General features: G+C 44.1%; 1 protein-coding gene across 1 annotated transcript; it reads left to right on the top strand.

Annotated features, from left to right (window-relative positions):
• Positions 1-2,580: 2,580 nt before the first annotated feature.
• LOC101162512 (hyperpolarization activated cyclic nucleotide gated potassium and sodium channel 2) lies at positions 2,581-25,274 on the top strand. The gene is made up of 8 exons (XM_004067824.4): positions 2,581-3,528; positions 4,240-4,663; positions 7,142-7,303; positions 12,623-12,841; positions 18,647-18,793; positions 19,196-19,436; positions 21,165-21,329; positions 22,341-25,274. The coding sequence occupies exons 1-8, from the start codon at positions 2,729-2,731 to the stop codon at positions 23,267-23,269; spliced, it is 3,087 nt and encodes a 1,028-aa protein (XP_004067872.3). The 5' UTR covers positions 2,581-2,728; the 3' UTR covers positions 23,270-25,274.
• The last annotated feature ends 71 nt before the right edge of the window (positions 25,275-25,345 follow it).

The raw sequence follows: 25,345 nt of genomic DNA on the forward strand, positions 1-25,345 counted from the left end.
CTTTAAGTTCATTTCCTTTTTCCCATCATGCTTTGCTTCAACTGCATCTGCAGGATTTACAGAACAAGTTCTGAAATTGCGTCATATCCACCTGCAGGCTGACTGAACTGAGATGTTAAATCGGTTTAACTACGACCACATTTCAATTGAAAAGCCTTGATTTAAAGGTAGCGAGACATTCGACTGAACTTCCTCTATGGAGGAAATTCTTCTAAACTTGAAACAGCCTTTAGAGCCAGAAGAACCATCTGGATGATGGAAACTGATTCCATTCATTTTCATTCGGGTTCCAACATTACACCTATAGTTGTCTCAATGGGCTACAAACTGTATACTGATGGAGAGTTTTTATTTGTCCATTGTAGTGAACTTATTTTCAAGACCACCTTTCTCATTTTTGTTTCACATTTAGAGCCAGGAGCGTGCAACCATAAATAAACTCTGAGGCTACTAAGCCCCGCCCACCTCACTGGAGCTATAAGGGTCATCTCTTTAACTAAGGAGAGGAAGACCTACTGGGTATGTCCTGAATGGCTTTAATCTTGTCTGTACTGGAACTTCAACCAGCAACTCTCCAGCTGGAGGACATACTACCCCCCCCACCCCCACACGCATCAACAGAATGTATAAGAGCCGCCTGTTCATGTTCCTTTGACCATCATGCTGTGCATTTTGGAGCTGACGGAAGGAGATCAGCCAAAGGAGGAACTTTGTTTTTCATTGATTCTTTTTCTCTGTGGGCTAATTTTGTCGTGGTTCTCAGGCAGTAGACAGTCTGTTCTTGTTCTGTTGGACCTGCTTTTGAGTGGACAGATTGGAACATTCCACTACAGACCGGAACAGGTCTCTGGTGTTCTCACTAGTAATCTGATCAATTCCAGTTCGTTTTCTGATCCATGACAGGAACGTGACGGTTCATTTTCTGTATGATTCGATTCAAACCTCGATTTTTAGGCAACAGTTTTGTTTCAGTTGGTTTATTGATTCATTGCAAAACAAAAAAATTTCAGAAAAATCCTATTTTAACGAATTAAGTAAAAATTAAGAAAAACCTTTCAGGCGGCTCATAAAAGGCTTGCTGTAACGTAAAACAAACAAATCCTGATATTTAGCACAACAGTTGCTTGACACTTTCAACGTAAACATACTGGTGTATGGTACAATGAACTTTCCCCACGATTCGGGTTAAAAACGGTTCGAATTGTGGCTTCCCCAGTAGATGAGTCTTCCTCACAGCAGTCAGGCGTTGAAGTCCTTGAAGACGAGGAGTCTTTGGGTTTCAGCAATGCAAAATCTAAAAATAGACTAAAGTAGAATTTACTGAGACCTTACAAAACAAGGACAACGATAGAAAAATTATTCACGCAAATGTCTGACATTTTTATTTTTAAAAATAAGTAATAAGTAATTAAGGTTTATCAGAAAAAGTTCTGGAAACCAGAACGTGGGCTAAAGTGAAGTCAGTTTTTTGTGTTTCATGTCACAGTCTGACCTCATCTTCTCTAATAGCTGATGTCTGATGCTGTGGAGCGTCGTCTTTACCAGCTACATGACTCGTGAAGTAGGTCATTCCCATTTTAATATTATACAGATTGCTAGGAGTAAAAATCCTGGATGAGTAAAAAAAAAAAACCAACTGGATGTCCTTGGAACAGATCAGATGGCAGAGCCGGAATAGGAGGCCCATTTTCCCAACTGCGGTTTGGGGACCTCATTCAAATATTTCAAAGTCTCAGCATAAATTAGATTGATTCTTCAGCCAAAATAGTTTATGAAACTTTAAATAAACATCTGAATGGTGGCCAAGTGAGGTTCAAACACTGCAGCAGAAATCAGTTCCCAGATAATCAAACATTTATCCCAGTGGGAAATAGCATTTACAGCAGAGCTCCTAAAAATATTATTAAAAATATTACAAGTTAAAAATATCTTATATAAATATATTTTCATTGACACACAGATCAAAATCAGATTAGTGTGTTGCTGGTCTATTGTTCATGTTTATCTACAGTCTGGGATGTACAGACTGTTCACAGAGGAACTCCCAGATCTACAAGATGCAGTCTGTTCTGCCTGATACTCTGTGCAAGAAACAGATTTACTCAAATGAGCCGAAGTTCTTCTCAACCAGGAGATGATTTAAAAACATCAGCTGACTTCAGGAGAACCACAGAGAGGAATCTCCCTGCTCTGGAACCTTTTAAATGTGTGTTCTTGTCTGTTTCTCTTTGCGTGTTTTACTGTTTGCTTCTTTTATTTGTTAGGTTTCAAATAAAATAAAGATTTTTCAAAGCAAAATCAGGCCATAAGCTGCAGCTTTACCACCATCATCCACAAGGTGGCACCGCCAGACCACAGGAGCAGCAGCCTCTGGTGATGCTCAGCCTCGTCCAGCAGTTGCAGCCTCATCTCTGAAGTTACAGGTCACCTGACTGCGGCTGCGCGCGTCATTGGCTGATGACTCTTTGCAATCAAGAGTTTGTTTGACTCCACAGCTGAGCGAAAAGAGGCCGAACTTGCGCTGTGACCGACAGTAACCTTTACCTGCCATCAGGTGAGTTCATTGGTGGAGGATGGGCGTGTCTTCTGGTTTTTCCACTTTCTGCACCTTTTCGATCATACTAAGAATCTTCACATTCTTTGCCAACATCATGAAACACCACCCGGCCTCCCCCCGCCGCCCTGACCCCCCAGGTTTAAGCAGTCAGTTTGCATTTGTTTGTCAGAGATGGATAATTCCGAGGATGAATTCCATCAGCCGTGCTCTCCAGAACGCGCGGCGCGCGAGCGCAGCAGCGAAACCAGAATGAAGCACTTTCATCTTGGAGGCGGGGCCGCGTCCAAAAACTCCTCCAACAATGGGCTACGGCTCTGTAGTGGGGGGCAGTCTGAGAGTCCAGGTGCCAGCAGCAGCTCTGTCCGCGCGTCCCTGCGCCCACGCGGCCAAGCACGCGGCTCCCACGCCCTCCAGAGCACAGAGTCAGAGGCAGCCGGGACGGGGCCGGGGGCAGTCGGTATGCTATGCAACAAGAACGGAGACTGTCGAAGGGATCCGGCCAATTCCGGGAGCCTGTCGTCCCTCATCTCCCGACAGGAGAGGCAGGCAGATGGGGCCGTAACAAGTGAGGACAGCGGGAGCCCGGCCGCGGGCATGGATGGCTCCGTCACTTCAGCGGGGCCCCCAACACGGGGCCCCGTAGCTGAGGTCAAGGGCGCAGCGGCAACAGGGAAAAGGGAGTCCAGAGTTTCCTTCTCCAACGCCCCAACCGGTAAAGGACAGCCCCCGGAGCAGCAGACGAGGCATTCGGTGACTTTCATCAAGGCGGAGGACGGCTCTCAGATCGTCCCGGAGGATGGGGACTCTAGAGGGACCCAGACTTACATGCAGCGGCAGTTCAGCTCCTTGCTGCAGCCCGGAGTCAACAAATTCTCCCTGCGCATGTTTGGCAGCCAGAAGGCGGTGGAGAAGGAACAGGAGCGCGTAAAGTCCGCGGGTAACTGGATCATTCATCCATACAGCGACTTCAGGTATAAATGAGGCTCATGAAAAGACAGACAGTCTGTCTCCCACCCCAAGAACTCAAAGAAAAACTTGATTTTATACAAACAGAATCCGTTTCAGGACTAAGGACAGCTCCCAAGTCCCTAAAACGAAATGTTTCCTATTTCTTTTGCAGACGTTTTCTGTACATCATTGAACTTTTGAGACACTTGACTGATTCTGTCGCACAAATAGAAAATATCCAATGATATTCCAGTGATGAGGGGCTGCCCCCCCCCCCCTAGTAAATCAGCAGCTCTCTAACTTTTAGTGACTCTGAAGAGAATTTGAGCGTTTGGAGGATGAAATTTTGAGCAGAGCATGGAAACATGTCTATGTTCATCTGAGATTTCAGTCATTGTGTCTTCCTGGGTTGATTAAACAAAGCAAACCTCAGACTTTGACCTCATAAACCTTTGTGTCCTGCTGTTTGGTTGTCCTCCAGGGATCACTGGGGAGAAACAGGCAGCTAGAAAACTCTGTGGAGCAGAATCAGCATCTTTGCTGGTATTTGATATTGTGAGCAGCAGCTCTTCTGTCTGCAGCAAAACCTCATGTTTCAGTTTGAAACAGATCATTTAGTTCAGACTTGTTTACATCGACATCTTTACAGTTTTTTTGAGGACATATTAGTTTCATAAAAGGCTTTTGGACTTGATTCAGCTCAGCCTCTGTTTGTGTCTCCCTCTCCTTCTCAGGTTTTATTGGGACTTTACCATGCTAATGTTCATGGTGGGGAATCTGATCATCATTCCTGTGGGCATCACCTTCTTCAAGGATGAGACCACCACGCCCTGGATTATCTTCAATGTCATCTCTGACACCTTCTTCCTAATGGATCTGGTGCTCAACTTCAGGACAGGGATCGTGTTTGAAGACAACACAGAGATCATCCTCGACCCCAAGAAGATCAAGATGAAGTACCTGAAGAGCTGGTTTGTGGTGGACTTTGTGTCCTCAATCCCTGTGGATTATATCTTCCTCATCGTGGAGAAGGGGATCGACTCGGAAGTGTACAAGACGGCTCGGGCGCTCCGGATCGTCCGCTTCACTAAAATCCTCAGCCTGCTGCGTCTGCTCAGGCTGTCAAGACTCATCCGATACATCCACCAGTGGGAGGAGGTACGCTGATGCTGACCACAGATGAGCTGGCATAATCCGGAGCCTCAAAACCCTACAGATCAGGTTCCATGAGTCTGCAATCAGACAGATGATGGTTGAAACCTGCCGAAAACGAAAAATCAAAGCTGATCATGAGCATGGATGTTCTAATAATCAGAACGTCTCCATAGTATCATTAGTTGTGGTGGACGCTGTGAGGTGAAGAACAGTTTACTGTTTCATTACAGTGAAATAAGTTTCTGCCTCCGGGTTCATTCATGTTTGTCAGGACTCTGTTGTCTGTGGGCTTTACTTAATAAGCTCTTATTGGATTTCTGTGCAGTGGTTTATGTCAGAGTAAATAACACCCCCACCCAAAATATATTAGCTTTTATAAATGAGGTTTGATGGATTACAATAAATCTGAGGTCTGACTTTCAGATTCAGTTAATAAAAGCAGTTTGTGCTCATCAGCAAAACAAATAAATAAAAGAAAACATTTTAGAAAAACAGAAACATTTTCTAATCACTTCTGTTGCTGGAAAATAAAATGTCCTTTATTGAGAGAATCACAGAGGTTTGAAAGACTCCTGCTTATGGGAGGTGCTGCAGGGCGTCGTCTACTCCTGGTCTTTTCTTCTCATTATTTTTTGGTTGTCTACTCCTTTTTTTCTCCTCATCTTTTCCTTGTCTTCTGATCTTTTCATTCTCTTCTCCTCACCTTCACCTCCTCTTGTGTAATCTCTCCCTGGATGTCATTTTTTGAAGGTTAGACAAACCAAACCTCCACCAATGAAACGTGAACTCTCTCTGTAAATAACTGCTGGAGGGCAGTGGGGCAGTTGAAAGCTGATAAGAGCCCCACCAGCGAGCGCTGACTCTGGTTTGGCTCAGCCTTTATCTGCTGTGTCCAGCTGAGCTCTGCTATGGCTGCTTGGGTTTCTGGGCTCGGCTTAGGTTCCCTGCACCAGAACCCGGTTCCTGGAGCTCTGAGTTCCAGCATGTGGCTGAGCTGTATGTCAGAAGGATGAAGGGCTCCTGAAGGTGATTAGATGATGTGATTTTGTCAGGTGTAAAGTTGTCTGTCTGCATTGGGTTTAGTAAAGTATTAAACCGGAACATTCCTGCAGCAGGAAGTTGTGTTTCTGTCTGAACAGACGGGAAGTGATGTCTGCAAAGAGGAGAAAATCCGCATTTCCTCTTCCTGTCCAGGATCTTAATTAGGAAGCAGCAGTTCTTTCTGTTTGGGGGCAGTGAAGTGCTCTGACCTACAGTGTGTAGGTCAGAGCCTCCTGCTGGTTTGGTGTTTAACGCTGAGGCTCTTTAATAATGAATGCTTCCTAATCACTGGGCGGGGCTTGTGCCTCCTTTACAAAGAAGTTGGTTTTGATATTATCTGCGTTATGAACCCGGAGTCTCCATCGGCTGATATTGGGGGCGGGAAGCGCACTCAGGTGGCAGATTGAGTGACAGGCCCTCTTGACCCATCTTCCGCTGTGGGTGCTCAGCTTCTCCAACATGCTGGATGGTTCTCCCAAAGGCAGCTCTAGGATTCATATGTTTCAACAGACAGTCTGGCCTACTTCTCCTCCTCGTAGGAGGGTCGCCTTGCCCCTGGTGGGGGATTTCTCCTGTACTTATGATTTATTTAAACAACCAGTTGGCCCAGTTAAGTAAGGACTGCATGCCCCATAAAATTCCCTCATTCAAACAGCAGTGATACCCCCACCCCCACCCCACCCCCTAATTTAAGTGATGCTCAGAAACTGTAGCAAGTTGTCAACATCCAATGAAGCGTTCATCTTTCTGTCCATCTTTTCTACTCCTGTTTCTGAAGGAAGACTTGTCTGCAGGTCTATCCGTCCTTCTGGAAGCAGTCCACTTTTCCAGATTCCGTGTAATGAATTTAGTTTGACAGACTGATGGGAATCTTAGGGATTTTAGTCCAGTCTGTTTTCCTTCAAGAGTTTGCTGTTTCACTCTTAAACAGATGCAGTGAATTCAAGATTCAGCAATGATGAGTTTTTATTTAGGAAGAAAAGAGGTCCTTGATGGGATGAAAAATAATAAACTTCTGGGAATAAAAGCTAAAGCCTTCGTCACAGCGGCCAAGGTACGACAGCATCACCCGTACGCCATAACCCGTACGCCATAAGTGCGTCTAACTTCCGTTATCCTGTCATGATCCACTTAGCACACACACCACAATGGTACGTTCCACTCTCATGACTTCTCTTGAGGTGGCCGTAAGAGCCACAAGGGAACTTTAGACACACCTGTGCTCCTCTTAAGATACAGCTGCTCCTCTCTGTGACCATCCATGGACCCAAAAGCCAAAAGAACCCGTGTGGGTCACCCCCCCCCCCCCATACGGGTTAACGTGACTAAGGCTTTAGATTGTGAAGGAGGCTAAACTTTATTCTCCGCAACATAAGTTTCTTCACATGTCTGTCAGAGCTGTAGGTCACCTCTCCTCTGTGTCTCTCATCTTACTGGCAGATCTTCCACATGACCTATGACCTGGCCAGTGCTGTGGTGCGAATCTTCAACCTTATTGGGATGATGCTGCTCTTGTGCCACTGGGATGGCTGCCTCCAGTTCCTGGTTCCCATGCTGCAGGACTTTCCACCTGACTGCTGGGTTTCCCTCAACAACATGGTGGTAAGCGGCTTTTCGTTAGTGAAGGGATTCTAGTTCTGTGTCACGACAGAAGAGTCGTGTAAAAAACATTAGAACATCCAGACCTCCAAAATTGACTTAAAACCTTGTGCTGCCACACATGAAAATGGGAGATTTGAACTGGAAGCCTGAAGCACACATTTTACACGCGATTGCATAGACTGGAAGTGGTTGCCCAAAGTGAATGCAGCTTTAGAGATGGAGGAAAACGGTAAAAGAAATTAAAAAAGGGAGGGGAGGTTTATTAGAGAAACACGTAGGAGGGGGCACTACTACAAACAAAACTGAGGCAGTACGTTTCTAGAGGATTGTCATTGTAACTTTCATATGTAGATGTTTATCGAAAGGGCGGGGCATGTCCACAGACATACTCATCCACACACTCGAATACAACAAACATGCCTGTTGGTGGCAAAAACCTTCACACACACACACACACACACAAACACACGCACACACACACACCCACACACACACACACACACACACACATGTTGACACCTACTTAGTACCGATGCTTTTATTTTCAAGCTTGGGTCAATAGAGTTTCTGAAGGCGTGGCCACTTGCTGGTTGTCATGTCGACAGTGAAGGTCAGATGTTGTAAACAACAGACAGTCCCACTGAAGTCTGGCTGAACGTCTGCCTTCCTAAACTGGAACTGGACTCCTCCCTGCTTCTCTTCCCACTTCCAACATGGCTCCCACAGCAAAGACCACCACATTACATACAACTGTGTGGATCCACACACACATTAACTCCCAGAATTCTCCCTGCTTCCTGCTGTGTCTGTGTGATTGTCGGCCTAGAAACTCTCAACGTCTAAAAGTAAAAACGGGACTCTAAACTCTAGGATGAGATCTACGACCACTGACCATCACAACAGACCGGATTATGGCAGGCTCTTATGTAAGAGGCTGCGGGCTGACAGGTGGCGTTGTCCCCTCAGCCGGGTTGCCTAACGACCAATGAAATCACCACAAAGCTGCTCCCCTCAGTTTTAAACTGAATTTCAGTTTTATTCAGGGTTCATTTAAATTTTCCATTTTTTTGTGTCCTTCAGTTCAGACACAAAACTGACTTCAATAGAAAGGAGCAGTAATATTTTCTCCATTTATTCCGTTACTGCGCTGATCTGAGCACAGATATCAATCAGTGACTTGCTGGTTTTTATAACGGACAGATGGATTCAAGTGCTGCTAATTATTCTTTAGCACAAGCTTAAATATGTTTTTGTTGTTTTCAAGAAAATATACACATCAGTTGTTCTTTAATGGGCTTCATGGAACAAACTTGAAGAAAAATAATCATAACTCTCGCCATGGCCTTAAGCATTAAGCTACAAAAAACATTGGACATGTTTAAGGCGTGTTCAAGAATGCGCTTTCAGCATACGACGTTCACACTGGACTGTTGCTACCTGATACTAACGCATGTACCTATAATTGGAAGAGCTGTGTAAATTTTCATGGCTTTTTCTTTTTTAAATTTCTCCTTCATGACCAATTTTCAAACGGTTGGTGCTTCCAAAACAAAAGACGCCATCCACACGTCACTACTAAATCCCTGATTGGTCAAATGTTTTACCTTTCAGAATGTGTTTATTAACTGCGTGCTTTGTACGTAGAGCCCCAAAAACAGACCTAAAAACTTGAGTAGCAATGCATGAACAGGTTTTGAGCGTGGAAGCCTGAAATGCACAGATATGTGCGTTTACATTAACATTTTATTGGAAGCATTTGCTCGAATGCGTGTTTCCGAGCCCGGTGTGAATGTACCATTTTGGTTACATGCTTTAGGTCACAGAACCAGCTTTCACCATCATCTGAAACATCCAGAGACGTCTTGGTTCAGCTTTCTGATCCCTCAAATAGTCACTGTCTAGATTCAGAGAAGTTTATTTTTCTGACTGAAGGTGCTTGTTTGCTGGTATATTGACAGATGTGATGTTTTTTCTGCTGGAAAAACGAAGGCAGTTTGGTCAAAATCCAGCCAGAAGAGAAACTGGAAAAGCTGCAGATGTTATTTCTGATGACAAGTTCCTTTAAAAGTAATCAAATATTTGGGACAGTAGGTTGTTTCATCTTCATTATTGATCTCGATACTTTCTCTGTTGCTTAATTTTGGCTTTTACTTTTGCAGTTTAACAGAATTATGAATCGATAAATTTCTGCAGCTTCAGTCCAGACAATCTTTGTTGGGGTACCAGGATGGTGGAGATGCAGGACAAGCGCCACTTGGACATGCCTTGTGTGCATGTGCACGCGTGTGATTCTCTTGCTGTTTTGAATCGTAAATCAAACATGAAGCCGCTGGCTTTAAATAATGAATCCTGACACGGCTAACATGTTCTTTATGAAAAGTTTACATATTAAAATTGTAAATCTGCGAGGCAAATCAAACTGCCACCATCACAGAGACATGCTCGGCGCCGCACACACAGGCATTCTCATGTATGCAAATCCATCCCGAGAGTGAAACAGTATTTGAACCCTGAGAGTGTTAGCATGTTCACTCTTCTGCCTCTTTGTGTTCCTTCTCTAAATGCATTACATGCAGTCAGCTAACATACACGCAGCCCAGCGAGGAGTGATGGCAAATAAAAGAAAAAGGAGCTAATTTCATTTGCTTCCATTTGCCTCCACCCACCTTCACAGAGGGCGATATCTCTGCAGAATTTCTTTATTCAGTTACCCTGAAAGTTGTCATACTCAATAGGAAGTGACGACGGTGCGCTGTCAGGTTCAATTAGGCATTAACTCCAACATGAAGACATGCTCACGTCTTTTTCTCTGAGGTTTTCTTCTATGAACTGCAAAGGATGGCTGGAGTTATCAGGATAGATAAATCTGTTTACAGAAAAACAGAAAGGCTATAGCATCTGCGGAAAAAGAAGCTTATTTTAAAACCAACAGCCATTGTCTGCAGCAATAAGATGAATAAATGTTTTTTTTACTTCATGCATAAAAACATTTTATCATCCTAAAAAGACAGGTCTGAGTGAAGGTTACAGTCATTCACTCAGCATGCTATGTAGTAGCAGCTCTGCACATTTGTGTTCATGTTATACGTTTCCATGGCGATCAGGGCAGACAGCAGCACAGGCTTTGGCTCCGAAATCAGCTCAGGAAGTTCTTGTCTTGTTTTCTATCTGTGGGCTTCACCAACAGTCTGTAAGGAGGATGGATGATGGCAGATCTGCAGCCTGGAAGCAGATCGGTTCTGTTCTCCAGAAAAATCCAGAGAGGTCTGAGGATCAAGCAGAGATTTACAGCCACTAACCTGCCGCCTGTCACGGCAGAGTTCCAGACCATCGTCATTTGTGTTGTTCTTTGTACGTTGTTGTGGAGCCGTGCGGCATTGGCGCGTGCTGATGTTCATGGCTGAGGCTCCTACTTCTGTGGAGTCACATTTACAACAGTAAGAGCCAGAAAGCAAACCTGCAGCAGGTTTGGTTCAGCAGAATGCAGCCACCAGTGTTTCCTGTTTGAACATGAAAAACTCAATAAAAAAAACAACTTTTTACATCAGAACATGTTCAAAGCATTTGAGTGCGTGCTCTTAAGACGTACGGGTGATGCTGTCGTACGCCGTTCTCATGCCACACTGTAGTGGTTAGTGAGGTGGGAGTTCTGGCTCCTTACTGACCAAATGATGCATGCATAGGGTGTGCACGTGATCCATAAGTGCCCATAGGACGCCGTAGGATGTTCACACAAATTCCACTCTGATTGGCTGATTTCCTCATTTCTAACAGTCAGCCTGCAGCAAGGAGCGCGCACGTATCACGTGAACAGCACGGGCTCCTTAAACTGTCTGCAGGATTCTGGGGGGTTAAAAAACTGGAAAATCTGTACGACACGCCTGTGTCTCACCTACTTCCCCCTGACGTGTTGTATAAGTGCTCACTACGCCCGCAGCATGATCGTAGAAAAAAATGCGCGTGAACAATTTTTCTACAGATCTGCTGAGCGGTCTACAACCTTGATATTTCATGTGGGTCACCTGTGGGTCACCTGCGGCCTGTACAGGTTCGACCATTTTTCACCTGCATTCCAACCTGCTAATTAGAAGATCCATGTGATTGGCTAGTTTTTCTCTGTGCATTCCTTCAATGCTTTAGTTGAACCACAGCGCCCTAAAGCCCAGGTTTGGAATCAAAAGTGAAAGCAAACCAGATGAAGGTGTGAAGATCTGAGCCCACAGAACATCCACTCCAAAAAGCAATCTAAGAATGTAATAGTTTTAATCAATTTATCTTAAAATAGTTTTCAAGAAATAAAAAATAGCAAAGGTCAAAATGATCAAAATACTTAATTGTTTTACTTTGAGCAATCTTATTCTTTTTTCAACTGAATTGACGTCTTTCTCGTATGTTGTTGTTAAAGTCTGTCAGTCTGAAGTTCTTTATGTTTTTTCTGTTTTGAAAGAAGTCGACTAAAGAAAAAATTCATTTGCGCCAAACAGCTTTTGTTTTAAATGATGGCAGAAATGAGGAGCAGTTGGCTCACTAGCGCCCCCCACATCCTGACAGTTTTCTACACGACTGTCTCCTTCCTCCTCTGAGTTAGCCTGCTGAACCCTCAAAGTAATTTCACACACTGATAACCTCATCAAAAAGGTTTTAGAGAGTCCTCATGATGGGAGCAAATTCATCTGCTTTCTGCAAATATTATTTCAGCCCTGAAACTCTGTGACTCAATGGTGAACCTATTTTATGAGGGTTGGGGTCTTCGGGGGGAAGTATTCAAGCTGGGCTTCTCTCATAGTTGGGACACGAGCACAGTCAGCAGAAAAAGTTTGAATGTATGTGAACCAAACAGAACATCCCAGGTGTTTTTGTTGGGTTGCCTTCAGCCGTGTAGCAGAAGCTCCACAGCATCTCAGGGAAACAGAAAGGTTTATTGATGCCATCACTTTGGTTAAATTCACAGAACCTTAGTCTGGTTCTGCAGGAGTTTGTAGACTGGTGCAACAGAAATGCATCAGCAAAACCAAGGAGACGGTGGTGACCTTTAAAAGGCAGAGGGATCTGGCCACAGCAGTGACCACCATCATCTACGGGAAGCTGGTGGAGGAGATCTCAGCACCATCTTTGATCATTCAACCTTTTCTAAGGCAGAGATGATTCATCCATTTAACTATTGGCTGCAGTTTTGGCTGTAAATCTGCTGGCTTCTTTCTGTAGGGTTCATTGCTGAAGCCGTTATAAATCCTTGTTTTCGTAAATTTTGTCTTTTATTTTGAAGGAGCTTTAAAAGTGTTTCCCGTCTCCTGTGATGTGTCCTCTCTTCTCCTGCAGAACGACACGTGGAGCGAGCTCTACTCCTTCGCCCTCTTTAAAGCCATGAGTCACATGCTGTGCATCGGCTACGGCAGGCAGGCTCCAGAGAGCATGTCCGACATCTGGCTGACCATGCTGAGTATGATCATCGGAGCCACCTGCTACGCCATGTTCATCGGCCACGCCACGGCGCTCATCCAGTCGCTGGACTCCTCCAGACGTCAATACCAAGAAAAGGTAAAGATCTGTACTTTTGTATTTAAGGGAACTCTGTCAAAGGACATATTGAAGCTCATATTCACGCTTTCTTTGGATTTTATTTTCCTTCTTTTACTTTGAGGAAAAGAAACTTCTGAAGTCGTTTTGGTCAAAAAGGCTTCTCAGTGCAACTCTGCCTCCATTTTATGGGTAAACGGCACCGCCTTATGAGGAGCTTTCTGTCTTTTTAAAGACCCACAGTCCTTTTCAGTAACTCTCTTTCACACCAGAACTGCCATGCAACCAGCTCTCCAAGAGCAATGTGTCTTGCCCAAAGGCACATGGGCAGGCAGTGCTGAAACGAAACCCTCTATCCTCTGACTGGAGGTTAAACTATGGAGTCAAATTAGGATCATCTTAAACTGAATGAAAAACAAATTATAAATTTAAATAAAATTGAAATTTTGAAAACAGTTTTGAAGCAAAAGCACCCGTCATAAACGTGAATAAAAACTGAGAATAAAAAATAGCAAGTAAATTTGAAGAAATACTGAAAACTTGAATAAAAAAATGTTATCCAATGAAAACAAGATTCTGCTCCAGAACACCATCTGGAAATGACATCACCACAACCTGTCACTTGATGTCAATCAGGTCTCTGGTAGCCAATGGGCTGAAAGCCCCGCCCCCACATAAACCCCGGATCAACTCCAAAAACGAAAAGTCTGAACTGAAACTGTAAATTGAGGCTGAAAGCAACTAAAGAGAGAAACAAAAAAACAGAAGTTGAAAATAAAAAATTGATTAATCAATGTGATTTGTCCAACCAGATAAATCAGAGACATGTTCAATTCAGTTCAGTTTTATTTCTGTAGCCCAATATTACAACAATAGTCGTCTCAATGGGCTTCATGCCGGTAATTGCATAATAAACATGAAACCATAAAAAATATGAAGTCATAGACGAGCCAGAGGCGAGGTCCACAGCCAACGACAGGACTGACGAGTTGTAAATGGAATGGACCTAAACCATTAAAAAATAATTTCAATATTAAATAAATGGACTATAATCAACGTTGGAAAATACCATCTGGATTGAATTATGGTAGGTTTATTTGACTGTAAAAACAACCAATCATAGTGAACAACACACATGTGATGTCAGCAAAAACTGATCAACCATCGTTCCAGTCCAATGTGTGGAAAAACTCTGAGTTTAGCAAAGTCATGTGACCATCCAGTGTCTAGAATGTTCTAAGAATGTTCCCTTTGGATTCTTTGGATGTGGAAAAACAACAGTGGACGGAACTTTAGGAAACTAAAATATGAATGGATTTGACAGTCATTCTTGTTTATTGGTTTGTTTGGACTCATATTTAATTTACACTTGATTCTCTTGAGGAAATCCAATGAATCTGGAAAACTGCACTGTTCAGTAGCAGGTATTTCTCTCTGAGTCTCACTGGTTGAAGTTTTGGACAAAGATGTCCTGGATCCATTTTAGGTCAGTGGATCGGATCCAATCGATCGTTCAAAGTGAATCAATATCGACAATGAATTAGGATGGAATTGTTGTTAAAATGAATCGTTTCAGCCGTTCTGAACTCATCCTGACTCGCCTCCAAACTAGTGCCACAGCGCAAAGCTTTAACCTTATGTAGGAGATTCTATCTTTTTTTATATAAAAAAACAAGCCAGAAACAAAAAAGTGGCTTAATTTTCTGATTTTGAATTGATCTTGATGATTTCCACAATTAAAATACCACTTTTCTTTACTCCGATATATTTTTTTGACCCTTTTAGTTCATTTGTAAACTCAAACATTCAAACTAGAAGGCTATTGCTCTAAATATCTCCACCGTGTGGATGACGAACCCAAACAAGAACCCCGTCTGCCCTGTCGGGAACACATGCTGCTTGCTGGGCTCGCCTGGATTCCCCGATCAGCAGCAGATCACAGCTCTCAGCTGGTCCAGAGGGGGTTTTGGGGGGTCTGCCGGTCTGCCCTGCCGCTGCCTCCTCTTTTCCGGACCGGACGCACAGCAGAGAGATTAGTCAGGCCAGAACATTTGAGCCTCATTTCACCATTCAGATAAAAGAAACAAAGATTGAGTTTTATTTTGTGTTTACATCGTCTTCTGTTTGGTTTCTCGCTCTGAGGGCGGAGCTTCGTGTCTCAGACTTTGATCGACGCTGTTTCTGATGTCATGAGCTATGATTGGACCTGCCTTCAAGAGTCCAAATAACAACTGCAGTAATCCAACCAACACGTTCTGTTCTGCATAATCCCAGAAGAATCAGAGACCAGCATCCAAACCATCCAGTTGGTTCTTGCTCAGAACCTAATGGATCTTAGGAACAGATTTGTGAGATCTTCATGGCCTCACATGAATCCAGCATCTGCTCCATCTTTGAGGTTGACTTCTAAAAACTTTGATCACCTTTTGACCTTCTGACCTTTGAACTTCACCTTTGATCTTTTTAATTCATCACGTCGTCTCTTCTTCATTCAGATGTTTTTCTATTGTTGACCTGTTTAGATGAGATTATCTTTTATTTTTGTCTTTTTGTTTCTGTGGAAACGTCTAGACATTGTTCTTCGTTTCTTCCTAGTGCTTGTCTGGTCTCTGAGACTTTGTCCTTCGGCAGACTCACCCTGAAGGTTTCACCTCAGCTTTCCTTAATGCACTTGGAGAAAAAAGTGACCACACAATTGTTCTGTAATTGGTTTCTGCTCCATCTCTTTGACATTAATGCTGCCGCTCTCCTTCAGCGGGCACGCTCCAGCTTTTTATAGAAACGCTCTCCAGAAAAGGTGAAAACAGACTCCATACTGGAGTCTGCTCTGTGTCAGCGCTGCACCTCCTGCTGTCTGTCTTGTTTCCTGTTCCTCCGTGATGCAGTCAAGTAACGATCAAAGGTCCATCGCCCCACATCTGCAGACCCACTTCTGGAGACCCGCATCTGGAGACCTGCTTCTGCAGACCTGCATCTACAGACTTGCAGATTCGGCATCTGCTCGTGAATCTCATCCTGAACCGCGTGGACTCCATCTTAGTGATGGGACTCTGGCACATACTTCAGATGTCAGCATGGGCGTTTGTTGACTTGGCACAAATTAAACAGTCAGCCTGATGCTCTGCGTTGGCTCAGCACTGTCATAACAGTTGTGCAGTTCAGCACCGTGTCTTCATACACAGACCGCCGAGCGTTACCAGATTCAGATTTTCTCTGACGCTTCATGCAGAAACTCTTTAATGCCACCTTATGAACAGTAGAGATGAGTTCCACTGAAAATGTTCAGGAATCCTCTAATGACGGGAACTGTGGTTCTAAGTGGAAGGATGATTTTGTTCCTATAGATCATAAAATGAGAAGCTGCTGCTCTGTTTATTGATGCTGGGAACATTTTTAATGTAATAGAGGATATATGTGAATGTAATTCAATTGACAATATGTGTTTAAAGGAAAGAATAGAAGCATTAGCTGCATCTATAGAACACAAACTTATATTTAGGTATTTAGTAAAACGGAGCAAAACTGTTAAATGGAAATTTTGACCAAATCCATTTTAACTTGTGAAGAAAGTTCAAAAGTTCAAAACCAGATTTATTATTTAAATTTAATACATAGTTGGAGTCTCATGCTGAAGAGAAGCTCAGCATCTTCATCTCTGCTGCCTCCAGCTGTGCCTCCTGCTTTCAGTCTAACCCGCATTTATAGGTTTTTGTCTCATAGTTGTATAAACGTAGGATTGTTTAGGTTATTCATCTGATTCTGAGTTCATAAATTAGTGTTTGATTTTAGTTTTAGTGAGGATTAATGTTGAGTTAATGAGTACGGCCATCAGATTGGATTTTATTAATGGTATTATTTTTGAAATCAAACTCCCATGATGCAGCTGAAGGCTGACCATAGAAAGTCCAGCTGTTCTTTATTGTCGGCCTCATCCGAACAGCAGACACACTTTGACACACGCTGAAACTCTGTTTCAGGTCCATGAAGCAGCTTCCCAGCAGAACATGACACTGAATCCCTCAGAGAACCTTTTAGTGCAGAACGTTCTGTTTTTTATGCAGGCGTCGCCTTGTGGCTTTTTCTCTCATGTTTTGGACTTCGCTGCGTCTTGTGCCCCAGCCTGGTGAGCTCCGCCCCTCTTTCAGCTGGTGTAGGTGCATCTGGTTTTATCTGGGCGTTGGAGCTGGAGGTCGATCAGTTAGAGTTTGTCAGTTCCTTGTCGTGAGGATTTTGTGCAGGTTCCTCTACCCCTGACAGAGCTGCGCTCCTTGATAGAATAAAAGACTCTAAACCAGTTACTATTTTTCAAAATGAAAACATGGAAAACTCATTATTAAACTGCAAAACCGCTTCAGGATCACTGCTGGACGTCATGTGCTCCACATGTGTTTACCCAAAAGGCAGACCCTGCAGCCTTGCTGGATCTCCTTCTGAACGAGGAGGCTGATCTTCTCGTTTCATCGCTTCATTTGGCCTCATGCTGCTGGCAGCTCACCATCTGGCTGCAGTTCCCCCAGATGGGCAGAGGACAGAAGTCATTACATAACTGCACGCCCGCTTCACCTCCCGCTTCACCTCCTGTTTCACCTCTCCATCAGGACCCATAGTGGGGGCCTCCAGCGATGAACACTGATGCTTTCAGCCTTCCTGGTTTCTTCTTAACCTGGAAAAACCCCAAAAGTTAAAGTTGGAGAACATTTCCCTGAATGAGATTTGGACTCAATTTCAGGGTCATTTTGCTGCATATTTTATATTCATAAATATTTCTAAAGAATGTTTCCTAAGCCCAAAATATTCCAAATTCTTTTTGAATTTGTGGTTTTCTTTATTTTAACTTTCACTGTAAAACTTATCAATAAATTTAGGTTAATGGAAAGGAGGTCTCTTCGTTCTGAGTAAATGTTTTTGAACATCAGGACTTTGTTGACATTTTTCATTCTATTTAGGAATTCATGAGTTTTTAGAGCAAGGGTCACCAACGCAGTACCCCCGGGCGCATGGTCACATCGTCATGCTCTAAAATAATTGCAGATCACAATGGAATTCAAGATGATTTAAAAAAGTGTCATTCATGCTTGAAACAAATTAGGGGTGCAGCGGATTAGTAGCCACAGTTCTGCACATACATTTACCACAAATTCCACTCCCACCCTCCTCGCTCCGGGTGCGCACCTCACACGTGCATCATTTAAATGAAATGACAGTTGACACTGAACGCAGTTCGCATGTCAAATTCACGTTTGTTTTAACATGCATCAAAGTTACAGCTTGATGTTTGTCCCACAAAAACTGATGGTCCAGAATTTTGGTCAGTCCAAGACCTTCATGTGGATCGGAGGCCTTTTCTCTGCTTTGTGGGCCACACAGAGTGATTATTCCCATTCATCCATCCATCCAATCAAACATCCACCTGTCCATCCATCCATCCATCCATCCATCCATCCATCCATCCATCCATCCATCCATCCATCCATCCATCCATCCATCCATCCATCCATCCATCCATCCATCCATCCATCTGGCCTTGCATCCATCAAATCAATCAACCATCCATCTACACATCCAATTATCCTTCCTGTTGTCCATCTATTTAACCAACCTACTATCCATCGATCTATCCATCTAATCATTCATCTATCTGTCCGTCGATTAAAAGTCAGCCAACAAACCATACATCTTTCCATCCATGTTTTAATTTTTCATATAAAAAAATACCACAAAAGAAACAATATTTAGCAAATAAATAAGAGTTATAAACATTACGATTACCTTTGCTTATATTTCATTTTAAATTCAAGTCTTTTTTTGGTCTTCCTCCATGTCTAGTATAAGCAGGTGGAGCAGTACATGTCCTTCCACAAACTACCTGCTGACTTCAGGCAGAAAATCCATGACTACTACGAACACCGGTACCAGGGCAAGATGTTTGATGAGGAGAGCATCCTGGAGGAGCTAAATGAGCCTCTGCGCGAGGTAGGACGACACCCCACCAGTTACCCATCATACCACACATGCTGTCTCCCCACATGAACAGATTTTTTTTGGAAAAACATAAACACAGAAAACTTTGTCAATTTTTTTCCAACTGATAAAACAACAAAAAAAAGTCTTCAATCAATCTGGACTAAAGGAGCAGACCAACGGAACTTCCTGGTGTGAACACGGCCAAAGTCAAAAGAAGAATTTGCCTGATTTTTAGTCTGAAGTTGCGTTTGTTACTCAAAAACAGATCTCAGTAGGAGCAGAGTTACTGTAGAACCTGCCATGACTGTGGAGTTTACAGATTCTCATGAAAACAACAGGATTACATCACTTTTTATTTAAAAAAACACAAACTGTTTGGAGTTTCATCAGATCTCAAACACTCTCATGTAGGAAATCATCAACTTTAACTGCCGTAAGTTGGTCGCCTCCATGCCGCTGTTCGCCAATGCCGATCCCAACTTTGTGACGGCCATGCTGACCAAACTGAGGTTTGAGGTATTCCAACCCGGAGATTACATCATCAGGGAGGGGACGATCGGCAAAAAGATGTACTTCATCCAGCACGGGGTGGTGAGCATCCTGACCAAAGGGAATATCAGCATGAAGCTGATGGATGGATCCTACTTTGGAGGTAAGTCCTTCTGGCCTGCCTGCGTTTTAACACTCTTTCTTCTCAAACAAACCTGACCTTTTTGATAAACATCTGCATCCCAAACCAAACCAAAGTGCTGAGTGTCAGAGGTTTTTACAATAAGTTCATTCAATCATTTTAGCTTGATGAGTTGATGAGTTTTTCCAGGTATCTATTGTAGCCACTCCTCCAGCTTGGGGGTTACTGCCCCGAGTGCTCCAATTACCACAGGCACCACTGTCACCTTCACTTTCCAGGCTTTCTCCAGTTTGTCTTTGAGTCCCTGGTATTTCTCCAGTTTCTCATGTTCCTTCTTCTTGATTCTTGTTTCTTTCACTTGGTACTGCCACATCCACCACAGCGTCAACAAGTCATTACATTTGACTGAAAGGTTTCTGGTTAGTTAGTTTTGGTTTCAATCAAGTGTAACAAGATGTTTAAACTAGATACCAGAAAAAAGTACTTTGTGAGAGTTTGTGTTTTTGCAGTGACTTCTGCAGGATTTTCTCAGGTTCAGTTTTGTTGTCAGTTCAGTTTATGATGTTTCATTTCCGGCTGAGCAAAAATAAAAGCCCTTGGCTGGTTCATGCCCCCACAAAATGCCCAGTCTCTCTGGGGAGAATGAATTCAAACAATGTTTTGCTGATTTTCTGGCAGCATTTTGTTTTAGCCTCGTAAATTTTAACCTGATATTTAATCGGACTAATTTCAATCAAAATTGTTGCTGTGGGTCCGAGCAGTGGCTCTGAATATTATTTATCTTTTCATCCTATTTAAAGAGGACACTTGAAGCTGCAAATGGTCACCTGGTGGTTTGAGCCGCCTCTGTCATCAGCCCTGGTGGTTTCAGTCGTGCCCCCCCACCCCATTTCCTACTGCCTGCTAATGATGCTGCCTGTATGCAAATGCTGGTGTTCTGTGTCAGCAGCAAAATCCCAGCAGAACATTTACAAAAGCAGGTCTGGCTCTGCGTTTCCACGGCGCCAACAGAAATTTGGCAGCAAAAGCAGCAAAAGAAAAATCCTAAAAGTACAAAAAAAAAATCATAAAATTGATTGTTTAAAAATTAGCCTGGAAGCTATTTTAAGGGAGAGTTGATTTGTTTCTGCTGTAAACTGAGGTCTGGGTTGGATGCAGGTCCATCCCCAGCAGAGGAGCTTGGTTTGTCTGTGCAGCATCCATTCGTCATGTGGGGGTGAACGCTCACAGTTACACTTTTTTAAGCTAAGATAACCAACAGCTACTTCTAGCTTTGTGGTTATTAGTAATTTATTGATGGAAAACTACATTTCCCTGCAAGCAATCCTGCTGCCATAATGCCATCATGGCATCATTTGAAATGGGCTGGCATCCTGTGAGGTACTTAATAGTGTTCAGGACTTTTCCCGCTTCTACAGTGAGCAGAGCAGGTCGATGGAGGGCATGCGGTTGCCACGACAACAGCCAGCCCAAGTCTTGAAACGTGGGGAGAAGATGTTTCTAGAAAATGGAAGCAAGTGGATGTAATGCAGCTTAGCTGCACCTCTCTATATATAGCAAGTCTGTCCTCACACAGCTGTCAGAAAATAATACTCGAGTACAGGTGAACTGTATTCAAGTAAACCCCCTCTTTCTAGTCACAGCTTCACTGACAACTGTCCAACCAAGTTCCTGGTTTTGAAATTGGAACTTTGAAGCAGAGAATGAGCGGTGATGTGAGGTTCTGTGTCTGACCTGTTTCCCCGGCAGAGATCTGCCTGCTGACCCGGGGAAGACGGACCGCCAGTGTGCGAGCGGACACCTACTGCCGCCTCTACTCTCTGTCTGTGGACAACTTCAACGAAGTGCTGGAGGAGTACCCCATGATGAGGAGGGCCTTTGAGACGGTGGCCATCGACAGACTGGACCGGATCGGTGAGTTCTTGAAGGGAAATCCAGATCTTTTGGGTTGTGATCAACTCTGCAGGTCTGTCTGATCCGGTTGGGACCTGGTTCTGGACAAGGGAAAAAAGGAAACTGTTGCTCAAAAGTGTTAGCTGATCTGGCTGGCAGTGGAACGTTCAGATAACTCTTACTAACTTGACTCAGTCACGTCTTCCTCTGGAGAAGCTCTCACCCCGTTTCCATGACTGCGAGCATCGTTGTGAAACCAGCGACTCACGCCATTTATTCTGGGGGAGGTTCTGCTTCTGTCTTCGAATCCGGTCCCAGCAACCAGTTTCCCCCCTTTAGACAAAATTCCGAAACACCAAAGATGGCTAAGCGTGTTTGAAACTGTTGGAGCACATTCTGCATCCCTGCCAAGCTTCAGCTCACCAAACGGAGGCGTTTTGTCTCCAGTTTTTGTGGATTCACTTTGTTCTGGAGTTTTAAACCGTTATAAAAGCCAATCCAAGCCGTTCCCTGCTCTGAAGCTGACTTCCCGGCCCTTGCAAACATAAGTTTAGTCGACCACCTTCAGTGAGAAGTCTATGTAAACTCGCATATGTAATGGTTTTAAGCTTCTGTGTTCTAAACTCCCATGTTTACGCGTCATTAAACCAGTTGAACTTTGACCAATCAGGGACTCAGATTTCTGTTTTAAGTAAGAAAAGACAAGACGTGTTCTCCCTACCATGACAAAGGTGGATAAAGGTGAAGAGGATGTCATTTAATCCATTGAAACCAGTGAAGACCACAAATCATTGAAGAAAAAAGGTTCAGAGCCCTGTCTTGTGGGGTCTAGATGACCCAACTCCCAATGTTAAAGTGCCTAGGATAGCACAAGGGTTTATGCAGGTGATCTGCATGTCCCATAAAGGTTTGTCCATTTTTCACCAGCAGAAGGCCCGGTTGGGACTAAGGCCTAGTTTTTCTGTCACTGTCTTTTGCGAAACACCATGAATGTCTTGTTGTTTGTAACTCTGCCGTGTTTTTATGTTCCAGGTAAAAAGAATTCCATTCTGATGCACAAAGTTCAACACGATCTCAACTCAGGAGTTTTCAACAACCATGAAAACGAGATGATCCAGGAAATTGTCAAGTATGACCGAGAGATGGTTCAGCAGGTGGACCTGTCCCGTCCGCGGGCCGGGACGCCGCCTCCGCCCGCTGGAGTCTTTACTCCTCCCTTTGCTCAGCACAGAGATTCAGCCGTCGCCACGCTGCAGCAGTCCGTCGCCATGAACTTCTGCCCCCCCATGCAGGGGAACCCTGTGGGGAACCTGCAGTCTCCCAGGAGGGTGAGAAGATTTCAGGTAGTGCAGAGCGTGTCCAGCCCCGTCTCAGCTTCCCCCCTGCAGTCCCAAATCCTGGCTTCCGGTGCCTTTGCCCCTGTGTTGGCCAGTCCCCCTGTCCAAAGCCCGCTGGCAGCTGGGGGGTGGTTGTTCCAGTACGGATCCAGCAGCCTTGGTTGTCACATTTCGGGCTCCCAGCTGTCCCTGGGCCAGCAGCACTTTTCCAGCCCGGCCCACCGGCCCGGCACCCACAAGAGCGCCCACTGTTTGCAAACGGGTCACCTGAACCAGGATGGGAGGGCCCTCTCCGCCTCCCAGCCCTCCCTGCCCCATGTGGGGCCACAGCCAGGGGCCCCCAGCCCCCCTCAGTCTACATATGTGTCATCCACCTCTATCGGACCCCCCCAGAATTCAGTTCCTCAGTCAAGTGTTCAGAGCACATTACCACACAGAGCGGTCCCCCACCAAACGTCCGTGGGGGCTTTTCCTAGAGTGTCTTTGCCTGGTTCTTTCCATGGCTTCACAGCAGTGGGGGGCACTGACACAGGTCAGGGGGGGGCAGGACTCCCCAGGAAAGACTCTGAGCCTCCAGAGAAGGACCACGTCAAAGTGAGAACCAGACTCTCCTCAAACTTGTGAACTTTTGAAGGAGAGCTGCTCCCTGAGGAGGAACCCCCTCCTTTTGTCTTACCTGGTTGACTATCTGAATGTTTGAGGGAGGGGGGGGGGGGCATCTGACCCAGGCTCTTCTACCCCCCCAATGCAGCCACAATACTTTTCTGCTTACCAAAGTAGTAGCACTGAAGCTAAAGTAGCATCTTTCGACAGCATCTTGGGGGGGGGGGGGCTAAATTGCTACATCTCTGCAATATGAACCTGAAGATGTACCTGAGGGGTAAAAACATATTTTTGGAGTAAATTATTAAACACAATAGAACAATTATTAACTTGACTCCAAATGTTCCTAATTTTCTTCTGTTCCAACAGTAAATTATTTAAATATTTCCACTTTTGCCCTCAGTGCAGACAGAAAATCTAAACATAAATGTGAACTGTGAGGTTTTCTGCCCACAGACTGTTTCTTCTCTGTTCTGCAAACACAGATGTTGGTAAAATTGTTGGAACCAAAGCTAAACATTTCAGAGTTTTCTGCATTTGCCACACGTCGTTCCATCTTCAGACGGCCTCTGCAGCCTCTGGTCAGTGGAGCATTTGAGCCCAGAAGTTTTGCAAAGAAAAAACTTTTTCATGTCTTTATTTATGTTTGGAGTCGTCATGAGGGGCATCAGTCCACGCTTTGTTCAAATATTCTGTTGCTTCTGGGATCTGTCAGCAAATGGGAATGATTTTTTTAAACCAGCAGCAGGAATTTTCCTATGACGGTTCCAGCAGACACGGATCTGTAGCCGAACTGAAGCTGCTCCTGCTGCTGGTGAGACTTTGTGGATAGCCAAGGTCGGCTGTGGTTATCAGTGATCTGCATGGATGAACGCACACACACACATGCATACACATGTATACACATAAATATGTATTCCTCTAGATGCAGACATACACACAGACATGCATAGACTCATAAAGTGCATCTGCAGAGTCACACACGTCTCCACACAAAACACTGTAATCTTTGTTATTTGAAAGAAGACAGTTTTAGTTCTGCTTCTATTCTTTCTTATTGGTCTGCAGTTTTGAATGACCGTCAGGCATGTGTGACGATGCAGGAAGCGTGTGTGAGCGGTTCATCTCGTCAGCAGGTCAACACCATGAATTCACTCACTAATTGGTGAGCTCACTTTAGTGGGTAGTCGCCATTTTCTTCAGGGTGTTCAAAACTACAATTCCAAAATCCAGTGGCCTGGAAAATTCCCAGAAGTCTCTACGAAAAACCAGAGTGGATTGTTTTAGATTAGATTGGATTGGCGCATATAGACCACAATGCATTGCATTTAAATGGTTTGTCACAAAATGCAAAGTATTTTCTTTTATAAATAATCCATCATCAGAACATCATCATAGATTCATGAATAGTCTTCCTAAAATGCTCATATTTATTAGGTTTTCACTTCAGCAATTAGGTATTTCAGTTGAAAGTAAACGTCGCGGCCGTTCCTTCAGCATCACGGTTTGGTTTTACCAAACATGGTCAGACGGCTCCATCTTCGTTCCAGGCATCTTGAGGCATTCTCAGATGGAACCTGCGTTAAAAACAGCACGTCTGGTCAACCGTGAGGAACCTGGACCAGTTCTGAAGGGTTCTCCTTAAGTTCTGGGTTTACTGGTTTTCATCAGAGATTTTCTCTGCTTAACGTCACGAATCTCCTCTGGAATCTCTCCCTCTCTGGTTCAGAATGCGCTGCCAGTAAGACAACACTTGGATTGATCAATATCTCACAGACTCATTACTGAACTCAGCCCCCTCCCCCCCTGGGGTCTGTTTCTGTCAGAAACGTCTTGGTCTTGGTTTCTTCAGCACCTCTGCTGCCGACATGCTCCTGTTCTGCAGAACTCGGTGCCTCGCTAAAACTGTCATCTTCACATTCAAGCAACATATTCAGAGTGTGGCTTAATCGTGAGCTCCTCACACACATTTATGTCACTAAAGCTGCAATCCAGATGACAAAATAAAAGATGTTTGGATAAAATATGTTTGAACTTTTCACTTCTTTTCACTTCATTCATTTAGTTCATACGGCGTGGTGTGGGAAAATTGTTTGT

The sequence above is a fragment of the Oryzias latipes genome, chromosome 4 (genome assembly GCF_002234675.1).
Source record: "Oryzias latipes chromosome 4, ASM223467v1".
NCBI classification, from domain to species: domain Eukaryota; kingdom Metazoa; phylum Chordata; class Actinopteri; order Beloniformes; family Adrianichthyidae; genus Oryzias; species Oryzias latipes.